Source organism: Arvicanthis niloticus, chromosome 12 (genome assembly GCF_011762505.2).
Source record: "Arvicanthis niloticus isolate mArvNil1 chromosome 12, mArvNil1.pat.X, whole genome shotgun sequence".
Taxonomy (NCBI): Eukaryota; Metazoa; Chordata; class Mammalia; order Rodentia; family Muridae; genus Arvicanthis; species Arvicanthis niloticus.
Genome location: NC_047669.1, coordinates 4,745,001 through 4,761,724, shown reverse-complemented (window position 1 = coordinate 4,761,724; position 16,724 = coordinate 4,745,001). Strand labels below are relative to the sequence as shown.

The window sequence follows — 16,724 nt, the reverse complement described above, 5'->3', positions numbered from 1 at the left end:
GGATATAAAATTAACTCAAACAAATCAGTAGCCTTCCTCTACTCGAAGGATAAACAGGATAAGAAAGAAATTATGGAAACGACACCCTTCACAATAGTCACAGATAATATAAAATACCTTGGTGTGAATCTAACCAAGCAAGTGAGCAGAAACAGTTCAGAACAGCTACATCATCAAAGCCTTCCCCAGCATGGCTAAGAGCTCACAAAATTGGAAAGCTGAAGTACACTGCACACCCTACAGACAGCTGATCTGGTCTGAGAGTGCCTCTCAACAGTCCTTACTGTTTCTGTATGTTTGGGGGTGGGGCTATTGTATCTGGTCAGTTTCAGAAATTTCTTGAAGCTCGAGTTTTTTACTTCCTCAATTTAACACCTTAATTCCTCAATTTTAACATCCCTCCAGGATGGAAACCTTTATTACACAGGAAATTGCTACACATCAAATGGCTGATCTTCCATTTTTTGCTTTGTTTCTCCTCCTTTTCTTTTGAGATGGTGGTCTCCTGCAGCTCAGGCTGGACTTGAACTTCCTATGTAGATAAAGATGGCCATGATTGTCTGATTCCCTTGTCTCTACCTCCCATGCACTAGAATTACAGGTGTGTCCCACTGTGTCCAGTTTGCATGGTGCCAGGAGATGCATGCCAGGCAAACATCCTACCAACTCAACTGCATCCCCAGACTTACTTAACTTCTTGAATATACTATAACTGCCTTAATATTTTTTTTCAGCCGGCTTCATAGTGGTGTAAGTTCTGGGCCACTCTGAACTGTGAAATTATTTTGTCTTTTCAGAGCATCGTCCTGCATCTTTGCTAGTTGTCATGTGGTCTTGGTCTACTTGCATTTGTAGTCCTCTTGAACTTTGCTTTGGATCCTTTCCAGTCTTATTTTTTAAATTGGCTGTGGTGTTCCAATTATTCTCCAATACTGAGGCATGTCTTCTGAGTACCTACTCCAAGCCTGTGAAGTATGAGTTTTTGTCTGGTGGCTAGGACCAGGCACTTTGCCCAACTGAGAGCCTGGCAGTTTTCACTGTTACTCCCACAGATCTTTCCTTGGTACAGTGGTCTTCCCATGTGGGAGCTTCCTCACATGTATGCACTAGGCAGTATTCAGCTGGACAAATGCTCAAGGGGCCCCTGAACTCTCCAGCTCTCCATACAGCTTTCTGGTGTTCTGTTCCATTAACTCTGTCTCTTCTCTCCACTTATTTCCTCAATTTAGGCAGTCCATGTACCATAGCAGGAACTCTTTCCATCTTTGCTCTCTCCATGAAAGTTCAGCACTTTGAGGCTCAACATTTTCCATCTTTTGTGTACATGATGCTTAAGATCAAGCTCAAGGTCTTGTCGTACCAGATGAACACTCCAGCCCCCATCTTTTTCTTATACTCAAGTCTTAAAGCCATTGTGTTGTGAATTTTGACTGGTTTATTGCTTGTCTCAGGCAGGAGGGTAAATTCCATCTGTTATTCCATGACTAGAAACAGCAGTCCCTGGCCTCTACCAGCTGCAAACAGTGGTAGTAAAAATAGATTTGCTAAACTGTGGCAAGATAGCTGCCACCAAGCCTTACGACAAGTGTTCAATCCCTGAAACTCACACAGTGGAGTGAACCAACACCCAACAACCCAAAGTTGTCCTCTGACCTCCAGAAGCACCATGCTATACATACCCAGACACAGAAGTAAATATAAAAATAATTGCTAATGTTTCCTTTGAACAAGTGGTTTCTAGTGGCCAGGTCTTCATAACCATATAGACTATCTTACCTTCACCTCTGCTTGAGATCTGATTTAGAAAAAGGAAGGCCAAGGTGACACTGGTTTGCGTCTCAAAGAGGCCTGCTAGTCCTAAGGACATTTTGGTGACAATCTTGCTGCAGCTGAGGGGAGCTTCCTGACACTCCTTGGCTGTTTACTTTGTGAGTTAAAGCCCCCACTTACAGGCTGGCACTTCATGCTGACTCTGTGTGTCACACATGCATTCCAGGGTCTTATCTAGGTAAGAGGCATAAGAAAAAAGAGTGGGAAGAACTCAAGGCAGACAAGTCGGTTTCTCAGGCCTTTGGATTCCAAATTCAGGGCTCCTGACTCTAACAGGGTTCCAGGACAGTCCAGGGGGAACAGGGGCCGTGTGTGCTCTCAGTCTGTGTCTGTGCTTCTTGATCAGCCTCTAGCTTACTTTCTGAGAAAATTACAGCTTCCTGATAAGCATTTCCTTCTCATCTTTTTTTTTTTTTTTTTTTAAACAAAGTATCTCTATATAACCTAGGCCTATTACAGCCTTGCACTCAAACATCTTGCCTCAGCCTCCCCAATACTAACATTAGGGGCGTCTGTCACCACACCAGGCTTTTGATAATTCCTCAGGATTCTAAGCCTGTGTCCTTCAGCTGAAGCTGAAAATGACCATAATAGCTGAGGCACTGAGGGTCACAATGCCTCACCTGGAGGATGACATATGGCCTGTTTGCTGCCCCCAGGCCAGCCTGAAGTGCTACTGTATGACAGGTAAGTGGTTCTCACACATCACAGATGAACATCTACAGAAGAAGGCAGCAGGAATCACACGATTCCAGAAGATCCTTTCAGGCTCCAATGCTGTCACTGCCACAGCAGGAAAAAGACTCAGAGTAAGGGAGGAGAGGACATCAGAAGGAAAAGGCCAGGAAGGCAAATGGTTTGGTATCCAATGCATGTTCATTTATTTTACACTTAGAAAAGAAATTGCCCTCCCCTTTGTCCCACCCCACCCCCCACACACACAAAGTGTCTCTTTTTACAAACATTTAAAAATTAAACCAAATGAAGATAGACAAGTTAATTTCAGTACAATTATTTTTTTCAGTGTAGCTGTCATAATTAGAATTTAAATTTCCTACAAGTGACCAATGTCCAAGTAACTTATAGGGATATCCTGATCGACAAAAGAAACTCCATATTCCAAGTTAGCAAATTCTAGTACAAAAATAGTCCATGTGTCAGAACAGCTTAGCTTTCACACAGGCTTCGGGTCCATCTGCCAACTGCATCATCCCTAACGCTTGCAGGCTCTTGCTCTTACAAATGGCTCATTCGTTATAGCTGAAGCAGCACAGCACCTGCAATGGCAGGAGCCAGTGTCTACCTTGGGGCCAAGCTGGAGACAGGCTCAAGAGATCCCTACTGGCCCCAGGGCAGCAAGGTCCTAGCCCCAAGTCCACAGTTGGGTCTGCATGGAGGGACAAGCTGCCCCCTTTTGGAGTTATTGAGGCCTGGGTTATAGGCCATGTCCACCCAGGGAACTGGACTAGTGCTGGTGCAGGACAACACATCTTCTGCCAAGGTCTCTCTTCCTACTACCACCCTAACAGGTGGGGCTAGCTCCAGGCACCTGCCAGTGGCAATAGTGTGGCCCTGCCCTTGCAGCAGCTGGGGCAAGCCAGAGCAGGCTACTTGTCTCTCAGGATATCCAGTTGTTCCTGGCACTCAGTAAAGAGGCGCTGGAATCGAAGATTCTGCCCGATGACTGGCAGAAGTTCCTTCAGCAGCTCCCTTTTCCGCAGACCCTGTGGATACAAGAGTAACAGTTGAGGGATATATCCAAGGAGGTGCAGATTCTGTGGTCTTTTCTGGCAGAGACTCTGCAACTGAAGTACAGAGCTAAAAGGCAGGAACAAGTGAGTGTCCACAAAGAAAGGGTGACTAGAAGAGACAACATAGTTCAGGGAAGAAGGAAAGACCAGGCTCTGTTCAGACCTACATTTGCTAAGAGAGTCACCACAAACCTTATACTTCCTGGGTAGGATTCTTAAAGATTTAACCTTGTAGAGTGGGGAAGGTGGCAGAGCAAGATTGAAGGCAGGTAAGCTGCCCCTTAGACCAGTATTTTCCTATTCCAGGCAGGGTAATCCTGCAGGGCAACGTAGGGACAGTGGTGGCTTCTGGTGTTCTGCCTGTATTTCTTCCCCTGCTCCTGCTGCCAGTCTGCAATAGCTGGCTTACAGGTTACCATCATGGTGGGCATGGGAGGCATGGCATGCAGGCAGACTTGGTGCTGGAGGAGCCAAGAGTTCTAATCTTGATCTGAAGAAGCCAGGAGGAGACTATCTTCAGCACTAGGCAGAGCCTGAGCACAGGAGACATCAAATCCCACATACACAGTGACACACTTCTTTTAACAAAGCCACACCTCCTCCAACAAGGCCATACTTCCAAATAATGCCACTCCCTATGGCCAAACATTCAAGCACATGAATCTATGAGGACCAAACCTATTCAAACCACCGCAAGGAATCCTATAACAGGTGAGGTAATATCCTATCACATGAAGAGATTACAGCAAGTTATAAACTCAAAGCAGAAACTTGAAACTCATGTCCATGCATATACACTCATGCTCCAGTTATAGCTCGTAAACTAACTCAGGAGGCAGGGGGAAGATAAATGTCTCTTAGCTAGCTCCTCTAGGACATGTCTTCCTCACACCACCAGACAGGCTCTACTCCCATGCACCTCACAGGCATGCACAATTCCAGGATTTCTCTCCCATATCCACAATGTTAACTCTGAAACTTCCCATCACTATCTCACTCCACAGGCCCAAGAGTTCCTCCAAGGGCTGCCAGGCAACCTGGCTAAGTCTGGATTTTCCAACCCCCAGACTAGATCTCCTTCTTCCCATCCTGTGAGCCACTTGTTCTCCTATAGTCTCACTTATCAGCACTCACAGATAGGCCCTGACCCCTGGACCTAACAGTTCTCCTGATTGATTCCTAAGATCTCTTCCCTCCAACTGCTAGTTGGCCAGAGCTTATGAAGGAAGAAAAGCAACAGAAGGCAGCAGAGCAAAGGACCATGAAGGTATGTGATTCTCATTAGATGACGAGGAATAGAACCTGCAGGTACAAGAAGCTAACAGAAACTCAAATAGGTAGGACCAGAAAAAAAAAGATCTTCACAGCATATTATAGATAAAACAATAAAAACATAAAATAAAGAAAATTACAAGCCATAAAGAAAAAGGTGAAGTTACTGAAGAGCCATCAGAATAATAACTTTGACAGAAAAAATAAGCCAGAAGGGACTGGAAAGACATATTCCAAGTTGTAAAATACCACAAATGCCAATATAGACCCAGCAAATCACAGAAAAACAATCTACAAATATTGGAGAAATAAAAATCAGTGTTTCAGGACTACTTGTCACCCAATGTGACAGACCCCCTAAAACAAAAACCCTTTGGAAATAAGGCTCTCACCAGGTAAGTCTGACTCTCAACAAGAACTCAGCCCTAGTGGGGTCCTTTGGGAGATCTGTCCAGGAACTCCAACCACAAGAGAACCCTTGCCCCATACTCTATGGTAAGGATAGGCCATCCCTGCTTTTGTCTTCAGAAATTCAGGGGTACCTGGGTTCCTGAGATATCCCTCAGTTACTATCTGCATCAGTGCCAACCTCAATGTAGTAACACACTGAACTGCCCTCTTCCTGCTCAATATTTAGTTTCCACAAGAGTCTAGAGACCTCAAGGGAGTTTCCTGGGTTGTGTGTGGACCCAAGGATAGAATGTGGGTAGATATCATTTTTAATAGTCATGTACTCATTCCATGTGTTAAATGCATTTAGCTCATCAAAAAAAATTTTTTGAGAGACTTCAAATTAATAACTTAATAAATAATGTTCCTTAGAGACTTGAAAAAAACAAGGACAAATAAAGCCAAAAACAGTGAACAAAAAGACTTACAACCAAGGCTGAAATTGAAATAGATAGATAGATAGATAGATAGATAGATAGATAGATAGATAGATAGATAGATAGATAGATAATAAATAAATCCAAATCAGTGAAAGGAAGAGCTGGTTCTTTCAAAAGATTAACAAGATTGACAAACTATCGACAAATTCACAACAACTGTGACTGGACAAAGGTGCCTCTGTCTTCTCTCAGCTGGAGACATCTTTGGTTTATCTTGAAATTGATCCCCCACTTTTTCTATCCCCACCATGAAAAGTCCCATGGGAAAGCACCCAACCTTGTTCTAGAAACTCAGGATCAAAATTCCCCAGCTACAACTAACTGCTTGCTTTTGGCTTCTGTTACACTGCTTGCTGCTTTATTTTCCTCTGCAACTGCCAACTAGGATATAGATTTTCTGTGTTCTTTGCTTTAAAAGTTCCTGTAAAATGCATTTGAAGCTGCTCTATGGTGTTTTTCTCTAGGTAGTTGCCAGCTGCCAGCCAGCCTAACATAGACTCTCAGTACGGACTCTGTAGACTTTAGGTCTCTATCCCTTAACATTTAGAGGTCCTACCAATCCCAAGGTCTGAGTGCAGGCCACAGCTGTTAGGGAGTACATAACCTGAGATGTTCCAGGGCTTTAGGAGAGAACTCATTGCTTGCAAGGGACCAGGCCTCTCCAACACCCTTGTATAAATTCCCTTCAGTGAAAGTCACCTGGTTTGTCAACTCCAGAGATAAGTCTAAGGTGCCTTCTGTTTGAACACATAGGAGAGGTCAGATTAGCAGCTGCTAGTCAATGTGTAATATCTATGTGAGATGTCACCAGAGTCCCCAGGACTGTTGAGGTATTTGAATACATGGTGGCCACCCCTAATTGGTCTCCATGTTGTTACTGTTTGCTCCTGTCCTGTCTGTCTCTGTCTCTTCTGGTCAGTCTCTTACTTGTCATTATGAATTGAGATCTAGAAGTGAAACTGTGGGCAGTTCTGCTTCACAGCTCACTTCTTTGTTTTTTGTAAACAGGTCCTAATTCCCGGAGGCAACTCAAAAGTTGTTAACAACAAAGAACCTGTCAAGAACCAGAGGAACAAGCCTAGCGGTGGCCCTGTGAGAAAATGCATATAATAAACTAGTTCAGTGCAGGAGACAAGTAGGCTGCCAATGAGCCTATTGCAAGGACAAAGAACATAAGAAAACTGAGTGCTCTAATTAATAGGAAGAAAAACAGAGATGCAGCCCAGGCTCCGATACTTTAACCCCCTTGGAGCCTAGGTTAACATTTAAAGTTGGGAACAAAGCAACTGACTTCTTAGTACTGAAGCAACATATTCAGTTCTTACCTGATTGTCTCTATCCCAGTAGGAAGAGACAGTTTGCATAAACCGAAAAGTTACTACCACCTTCTCTGATGATGAGAAACAGACTTACAGACACCCAGCAAAATTTTGATGCTTTAACCTCTCTCAAGAAGAGTATCTTCTAGCTGAAAGTCCTGTCCTCAAACAAAAGATACAGTTGTTGGACTACCTTTTTTTTTTTTTTTTTATTCTTTTTGACAACAAAGATTCCTGAGAGTATAGGCAAAAACTAACCCCTAGCCCCGGGACTGGCCCTACACCAAGTTCCTATAATTGTTCAATTAACCAGTTCGGCTACCCCTGTCCAGATTAAATAATACCACCTATGGGCTAGTGAGATGGCTCAACACTTAAGAGTACTGACCTCTCTTCCAGGGGTCCTGAGTTCAATTCCCAGAAACCACATGGTGACTCATAACCATCTAAAATGGGATCCAATGCCCTCTTCTAGTATGTCTGAAGACAGCTACAGAATACTCATAAGAAAAAAAATCAAGAAAGAAAGAGAGGGGGGAGGGAGAGAGGGGGAAAAGAGGTAGAGAGGGGAAAAGAGGTAGAGAGGGGGAAAGAGAGAGGGGGAGAGGGAAAGAAAAAGAAAGAAAGAGAGAGGGAGAGAGAGAGATAGAGAAATATCCAATAACCCTGGAAGCAAAGAGAAGAATTGCAATCTATATTGACTGGCTTAGAGAGACAGGCAGCCTGGTGCCCTACCAGTTACCCTGGAACCTTTCCCTCCTGCCTGTGAAGAAACCTGGGACCTCTGATTATAGACCTGTCCAAGATCTGAGGGAAGTAAATAAGAGGATCAAGACCATCATCCCATGATCCCAAACTCAGACACTCTGAGTCTGATTCCTCCAGAAGAATAGGTGTACATGCCTTGGATCTGAAAGATGCATTCTTCAACCTCCCACTGGCAGAAGTAAGTCAACCCACCTTTCCATTGGAATGGACAGAAACAGAGGGATGATACAGTGGGCAATTTACCTGGACCAGGTTGCCCGAAGGATTGAGAAACTCTGCAAGCCTGTTTGATGAGGCACTAAGTGCCAACCTCCTGTCCTTCTGTCTGGTTCCCTAGGATTACATTCTTACAATATGATCTATGAATTCTTATAATACACAACTTCCTCCTAGCCTCTCTGAAACTAAGAGAGATTGTCTAAGAGCCACTGAGGGATTGCTGCAAGAGTTACAGACCTTGGGTTACAAAATCATAGCTAAAAAGGTCCAACTTCATACATCAGAAGTTACCTATCTCAGCTACCAGGGAGGCAAAAAGAGCTGGTCTCAGAGTAGGATCCCAGCCCCAAAGGTCAAAAAACGGGCTGGAGAATTCCTATGCACAGTTGGGTGTCACTGCCTCTGGATACCAGGGCTTGCTTTACTTCCCCTGCAACGGCCAACCACGATGCAGTTTCTGTGTCTTTGCCTTTAAAAGTTCCTGTAAAATGCATTAAGGCTGCCCTGTGAGAAGTCTTTCTCTCTAGGCAGTCACCAGCTTCCATGTGGCATAATATAAACTCTCTGTTCAGATTTTGGTTGTGCTGAGTGGTCTTTGGATCTCTATCCCACAAGACACTGAGAAACAAAACAAACAAACAAACAAATACAAAAGACCCAAATTAAAAAATTTGAAAAGTCAAAGGAGAGGCAAAACAACAAAAAATGACATTCAGAAAATATTAATAAAGACATATTTTAAAAATCTATTCCACTATGTTAGAAAGGCTAAAAGAAACAGACTAATTTCTAGACAAATACAGCATAACAAAATAAAACCAAGACAAAGTGAATAACTTAAAAAGATCCATAACCAGCTATAGTGAATTTGGCCTAATGCTGCTTATATTCCAATTTTAATTTGGGTCCCCAAAATTATGTGCACGAAGAGAGTCCTGCATGTAAGATACTGAGGGACCTTACTCCCAGTAAATTCAGATTAATAAATAAATGCCATGCCTGAGAAAAGTGCAGGACAGAGAGGCATGGCTGCCATGTGAAGAAGCCAGGAGAACACAGCCCAAAGCTCAGCCCAGTTGGGCAGTCATCTGAGCCCAGAGCGTCCAAGAAAGTACACAGAATTTAGTAAGTTATAACTAAGAATTATCGGCAGAAGGTAGATTCAATCAATAGTGGAGGTTAGGCTATGCTGATTAAGACATATCAAAATGTAAAGGTTATGTGTGTGTTTTTCATTCAATAGTGTAGACCTTTGGGGTGGGTAGTGAACCTATTGCCAGGATTTATTAATTAACTAATTATATTAACAACCAGCAACAAAATTGAAACAGTAATAGTCTCCCAACTATAAAGGCCTAGTATCTGAACTCTGAAGTACTGAAATTACTACATGACATTGAAAAGGAAGAAAAACTTTCCAACTGTTTTTAATGGAACCAATGTTATCCTGATCCCAGATAAAGACAGCAAAAGAATATGAAAGATGATCTTCCTCTGTCCCTAGAGGCATTGAAGGTGTGGCAGAAAGGAGAGAGGCTCTCTCTATGTTCAGTGATCTAACCTGCGAACATCTGAATGATTAGTAGCTGAAAATTCCCTGGAGGAAAAAAAAAATCAAGCCTGAGACAATAACCAGTTTAGTGCTGTGCAGGCCTAGATGGGCTCCCAAGGCAGGGTAAAAGCTGCAGATTAGAAGAACCCCACCTGGGACCATGGGCCCCAAGCAGGAGTGAGCCCTTGACAGATGACCCTCACAATGAGCTAATCAGGTGAGCCTGGCAAGGTCATGCCCAAGATGACCCCTGACCAACACTATAATACATGAGCAGGGCATAGAACTCCTGAGATGACCTCAGACACAGGAGACACCAGGCACCACTAAAAGAAGCAAGCAGTGGTAGAGAAATGGAAGAGAAAGAGCAACAGAAGGATACAGGCACAAGGAACAGAGGCAGAGCTGGAGACTTGAGGGTAGTGAGAAACAGCCTGAGGTGAGTGCCAGTGATGCCACCTGCGACCATGCTCCTGGCCTGTGCTGCCTGTACTGCCACCAGAGGTGAGTGCCAGTGATGCCACCTGGGACCACAGCCCTGGCCTAAGCTGCCAACCGGGACCACATTCCTGGCCTATGCTGCCATCTGGGACCACGTCTGGGCTCTTGGCCCTGAAGAAGCAGAGGTCTATTACCACCAAAGACCAAGTAGACGTCCCTGGTCCGAGCCGCCACCCTAAAGACATAAGCATGGGAGAGCTGGCCCTGCCAATCAGCAACACAGGTGAAGGAGAGATGCCCCCTACACCTTACCACCTACAGCAGGCAGGAGAGCTGGCTCTAAGATAATCAGAGTGGGAGAACTGGCCCTGTCCCTCAACTGCTACAGAATTCAGAAAAGCAGGCCCTGAGTCTCCCTGGGCAGCACAATAGAGCTGGCCCTGGATATAGGGGCTACGGGAGAGCAGGCCCTGCCTCTTGTCTGTTGTGCAGTGGCATTGGCAAAGGAAAGATCTCTTCCCCTCCCTTTTGCCCTCACTACCAGCAGAGGGTGGGAAAGCTGGCTCCAAGGGGGTCATAAAAATAGGAGAGCTGGTTCTGCTGCAGCACTTGGGAGAAGAGGACCTGCAACTCGCCTGGACAGCACAGAACAGCTGACCCTGGATGTCAGAGTTGCTGGTGAGCTTGCCACAAGGGCATAAGCCCAGGAGACTGGCCTTGCCTCTCTTCTGCTAAGTAGTGGTGTGGATAAAAGAGATGCCCTCCTCACCTCCCTCATCCTTGACATCCATGGCTGGAGGGCTGGTCCCGGCCAGGGTCATGAGAGTGGGAGAACTAGCCAAGCTCCCCCTCACCAGCTGCAACGCCCTCCTCACCTCCCTCATCCTTGACATCTATGGCTGGAGAGCTGGTCCCAGCCAGGGTCATGAGAGTGGGAGAACTAGCCAAGCTCCCCCTCACCAGCTGCAACACTCAAGCTAACAGGCCCTGTACCTCAACTGGGTAGCATGATAGAGCTAACCCTGGTTGCAGGGATTGCTGGTGAGCTGGCCTGAGGGTGTAAGAGCAGGAAAGGCCACTGGCTGACCAGCTTAGATACCTCTCAGGACCAATTTCAGGGTTTTGAGTTGGCCCAACCCAACATCTACTCCATTGATGGACTACTGGAGTGCATGAAGGGGCTGGTCCTACAGATCCCCACCTAGAGGATCTCCACAACACAGGGTAACAACAGGATATCCAAGAGGAGTCCTAATGAGGTTCCAGTATTCATAAGAGTAGCAGAAGCCAGAGGCCTTATTGAAATGAACAATTGCAAGCACAAAAGTGTGGACAAAAGGGTAGACTGTGGGATACACTGTGATGTGTCCACAACAAAAATTTTTTTCTGTTGTGGGGAAGATTGCAAGGGTAGTGGGTAGGTACAAGGTTAGGGAGGTATGAGTAGGATTGGGATGCATGATGTGAAACTCACAAAGAACCAATAAAAAATTAAAAAAAAAAAAAAAAAGGAAGACAAGAAGATGGTCATCCCCAAAGACATCAATATAAAAATTCTCAATGAAATACTTGCAAAATAAATTTAAGCTCATGTCAAGAAGAGCATTCATCATAACCAAAATTGTGGCATTACTACAGACAGCGGTTCAACAAACATAAACCAACAAACATTACCCATCACCTAGACAAAAATTTCAATAAACATAGACAAAGACTGACAAAATCCAATGTGGCTACATGATAAAAGTAGAGGGAGAATATTTCAACATAATAAAGGCTACGTACAACAGACCATCAGCCATCATTACACTACACAGAAAAAAATTCCCAATGTGATCAAGAACAAGGCAAGAGTATCTAATATCTTTCACTCCCACTCAATATGGTACGTAAAGCCTTAGCCAGAACAATAAGAGGAGGAAATAAAAGGGTTTCAAATGGGTAAAGCAGTCAAAGTTCCTTATTTGCAGATGACATGACTCTATACATGACAAAGCTCTTAGACCAGATAAACACTTTCAACAAAGTGACAGGACTGAAAATTAATACAGAGATACCATATCAATAGCAAACACAGAGAGAAACAGTCCCATTCATAATAGCCACTGTATTAGTTACTGTCCTCCTGTGCTGATAAAGCCAACTAACAGATATATCTTTATACAAACATTTACCCTTTTCTACAAGAAAAGTATGTTCAAGGCCATGAAAATCACATTACACCAGATCTTCTAGCAACAACCCTCAATGCTGGAAGTCTGAAGAATATTATCAACAGGGCCCTTAGAAGAAAGATTCTGAAGCCAGAATTTCATTACCCAACTGACAGTACTGCAATGAAAGTAACAAATGAGATACAGAGTTGGCCACTGAACACAGGAATGCCTTCAAAGCCTATGGTACTGACCGTCTAAGCTTGGCCACCTCACTTCCTATTGACTTCTGACCACTGCTCTGCATAGCTGTTCCGTTATATTCTAAGTACTCCCACCTCAGGACCTTTGCACCTGTCTGTCCCTCTGCCTGGACATCTTTCCTTCAAACATGTGCTTGAATTTGTCCCTCTCCTTTTCTGGTTTCTTCTTCTTGGTAGGTCGGGTCTTTTAGATCACTCAGCATAGAGTAACATTCCACCAATGCTCTGTATCCATCTAACCTCTTATCTTTTCTTTTCTTTCAAACACTACACAAGATACTATACATGCTAAGCCTGTCCCTCTCTACAAGGACGGAACTAGGTCAGTCTTGTACACTGAAGCTGCATCATGCCTGGAATGTACCTAGTCAGAGCAGGTGCTACCTGTGAACCCAATAGTTTCTCCTTTCCTCAGCCAGCTGGTTCCTTTTCCAACTCCCTCAATAGCACTCCCACTCACCTTTGCCAGGCCCCAAACTATGAAGTGAAAGTTCATTATCCCCTTCCTCCCGCATAACTTACCTATCTACCAAGTCGTGTTAGTTCTGCTACTAGACATAGGAGGTCTGTCCCCTTGCCCCTCTCTATGGCCACCACACTGATCCAACTTACCACTGACTCTGGGTCCTCAGGAGACCTCAAGGTCTACTTTCTGTATGTATCTCTCCCCATAACCCCACACCACCTTCTCATCTGCTTCCTGTGTGTCAATCAAAATAACCTCATGTATGTAGCATGCCTTTTCTGCCTTCCTCATTACTTCCACCAAAATGACGGTCCATGGCTACAGGGCTGCTTCTCCTCATCCTTGGGTTTCATCTACAATGTCCTCTTCCATCTTGCCACCCCTCTGGACCAATTCAGTCTCAGAGCAGCTTGTTAACCTTCTGGCCTACGTGTGCCACCTTACCAGAGACACTGATCCTCACAAAGATAGGACATGACTCTTTTTCTTTAGAGGTAGATCTTACTATGTAACCATGGCTATTCTGGTCTGGAACTTTATATAGAGAAAGACCAGGCTGGTCTAACTTACAGAGATCTGCCTGCATCAGCCTCTCAAGTACTGGGATCAAAGGCATGTGCCACTAAGTTTGGCATGATCCTTCACTCTTATACCAAGAGTGCTGGTAAGCCACTTCTCTCATCACAGGTGTGACTAGTATCTACTGAACTCCTGCCCAGGTGTATCCCACTGACACTGTAGTTCAGGTAGGCAGTTGGAAGCCTCATGACAAAAACTCTCAAAGCATTGAGACAGGCAGAGATGGTCTTATTTTTAAAATTCTACCTTCATGATTGTGATACAATTCTCGTGGAAAGAATGAAAAAAGCACCTACCACTACTGTTGACTCCCATTGACTTCCAGTGGAGCAGTGAACTGGACCCAGCAAGTCCTTGCATATTTCTCGGAGGCGGTATTCAAACCCTAGTCATAGGAAAAAAAAAAAAAACCAACAACAAAAACAGGAACACATTATTAAAGGAAATGAAAATCAGGAATATGCTAAGTTGTATACACATTCAAGCTGAATGAACAAGTATTTTATTGCCTGCTATGGGTAAAACATGTCTATTTCTCTCTATTTGAGGCCTGGAGACCCATGAATAGTTTCTTACTCATTCATCATCAGCCTCTGGACGATGGGCAACATCCTCCCTGTCTGCTGGGCCCATGTAAATCAGACACAGGCAGCTCTACGATGAAAACTCATGGGAAAACATGGGGAACTGGTGGAGGGAGGGAGTGGTTAACAGGACCTGTTTGAGAAGAGACTCTGTAGCTGGTGTGATGGGAGGGAGTGGTTAACAGGACCTGTTTGAGAAGAGACTCTGTAGCTGGTGTGATGGGAGGGAGTGGTTAACAGGACCTGTTTGAGAAGAGACTCTGTAGCTGGTGTGATGGGATCAGAAGTGTAGGAAGGCAACTTCAAAATGGGGGAGCTGATTGGGACACTAACTACAGAATGTCAACTGAATATGGCAATAGCAAGGGACACAGGCACTGCAGTATGGGTGGTGCTACCAGAGAAACTAGACGCCGAGTTTTGGCCAGCAGCTGGACAGCTAACACCAGAGGTACTGCAAACAATGAAGAGGATGGAGCTAGAGTCTGAGGACTCTGAGAAGTAAATAGTAAGTCATGTGGTTCAACACATGGTTCCTCTCTCACAGACAACAAAACAAGGGGAAAGACTGGACACTAATGTACTGTCCAGGGGCAATGAATAGACACACGAAAGTGAAGAATCCAGATGAGGCAGAGCCTGTGTGATGTATAAGGCTGAATTCTGTTCAACACTCGGGAAGGGGCAAACCATTTCTGAGGAATAGGGTACATGACCTAAGACATGACTGACATACCTCAGGTATGAGGACCTGGGAGGTCAACCTGTTTAGGAAGGCCAGTGACCACAAACTAAGCACAGAAAGAGTCAAAGATCAGGGCTGGAGAGCTGGCTCAGCAGCTAGGAGCACTGACTGCTGCTCATTGAGGTCCTGAGTTCAATTCCCAGCAACCACATGGTGGCTCAAAACCATCTGTAATGGGGTCCAACGCCCTTTTCTGGTGTGTCTGAAGAGAGCAATGGTGTACTCATATACATAAAATAAATAAATCTTTAAAAAAAAAAAAAAGTCAAAGAGCAAAGAGAATTGTGACTACAGGGCTTTGCTAATATGCGCATACCTTTGCACAGATAATAAGCATAAGAGACTAGCTCAACAAGTCACCTTGTAGACACGTAGTGCACTTTTCTATCTTTTAGATACTTAGATTGATTTTCCTTAAATCATATCAAAATGGGGAAGGTGATAAAGAACAAAGCGAAGAACAGGCGAGGCTGTGGAGAAGCTCTGAAAGCAGAGCTGGGGCTGTGTGGGTCACGGGAGAGCTTTGGAGGGAAGCAGGCTCAGGGGTAGGAAAGGCTAGTAAAACAGAATGAGAACTTGCCCACCAAGGATTGAGAGGTGCTAGAGGTCACTGCCTTGCTCCCTGTCAGGAGAAGCACTAAGAGCACAGGCACTGAGACCTGTGATGTGCTGGGGGAGGACTTGAGTGCCCAGGGAGGCACTGGGGAGCATGCATGATCTTCTAGCAAAAGGGGTTCAAAAAAGAGAAAACTATTGTCAACAGACACCCTTCTTTGGAGTAATCTTACCTTCATTCACAAGGTACCGAGCGTAGAGGAGGAGCCAGTGACGATACTCGTGGCTGGACTGCAGGGTAAGTGCCGCAGCAACCTGGTTCTCTAGGTAGGCCAGTGTGGTCTCCTGCTGTACCACATGAGGCACGGAGAAGAGCCGGGCAGCTTGCCTTCCAGAGCTACAGAGACCAGCAAGGCAGGAACATTAAGACAGGGTACACTACACTGGTCTAGAGGGGATGCTCTGTGTGTCCGGGTGTACCAGAGAGGAGACCAAAGGGTAGAGGGCAAATAAGTTGTCCAAGGCCTCCCAACCATCAGTTGATTAATCTACTATCAACCTCTGTATTCTTCATCAAAAGGCGGGCTGCATGGTAGCATCCATGCTCAGAACCTGATGTTTGGGGTCCAGAAAGACAGCCCTATCCACTCCCAAACCCTGTGCCACATGGGTATCTATGACCCTTAGAGACCCTCACCGACTGTCACCTGGGCTTTTGAAGTGATTGGACCAGGGTTCTAGCTGTCCCCAAAACACATTTGACAAAGATCAAAACTGACAACCCCTTTGCACTGAGCAGCAGTTAGGATGCAGGAAGCAAGCAGGGATCAGACCCATGTCCCTCCCAATACAGCACAGCTGGCAGTACCAACACGCTCAGCTCACATACTTGGAGGTGCGGCCCTGAATTATGGCTAACGGTCCTGAACACAGCATGGCATCCTGGGATGGCAGGCTGTTCCTGAAGTCTGCACACTGGGCCAGTGAATCTTGCTTGTCAGAAACCAGGTTCCTGAGAAAGCAAAGAAAGAACCAAATGTTAGGAAAACCAGGAGACAAAAGATCAGGAGAACAAACCCTGCCCACCACATTGCAAGCATACCAGTGGAAACTGAGAGCCACTGTCCTTCAAGGCAGGTGCCCATTACTGGCAGGCTTTCTAGTCACAAGTCTGATAAATGAGAGGACTGTCACTGAACATTTTAGCTACATAGTCTTGGTTCTTAATGTCTTAGTGACCCCTGTATGAAATGTATTGTGAATGGCTGGCTCACGCAACACTGTGGTACCCATGGCCCTATGTGATCTGGCCATGCTCCATCTGCTGGGCAATGCCA

General features: G+C 45.0%; 1 protein-coding gene and 1 pseudogene across 4 annotated transcripts in view; one reads left to right on the top strand and one right to left on the bottom strand.

The window, feature by feature from the left end:
- Positions 1-2,794: 2,794 nt before the first annotated feature.
- The window catches only part of Hira (histone cell cycle regulator), an 80,677-nt gene continuing 66,747 nt past the window's right edge, over positions 2,795-16,724 (bottom strand). For all 4 annotated transcript variants that reach the window (XM_034514799.2, XM_034514800.2, XM_076942632.1 and 1 more), the window contains 4 exons: positions 16,277-16,399; positions 15,621-15,784; positions 13,800-13,888; positions 2,795-3,554 (listed from right to left, as the gene is read on the bottom strand). In XM_034514799.2, coding sequence (XP_034370690.1) covers positions 3,438-3,554; positions 13,800-13,888; positions 15,621-15,784; positions 16,277-16,399 — 493 coding nt within the window. In that variant the 3' untranslated portion in view covers positions 2,795-3,437. The remainder of the gene's footprint in view (positions 3,555-13,799; positions 13,889-15,620; positions 15,785-16,276; positions 16,400-16,724) is intronic.
- LOC117718343 (small nucleolar RNA SNORA17) lies at positions 9,543-9,644 on the top strand (annotated as a pseudogene).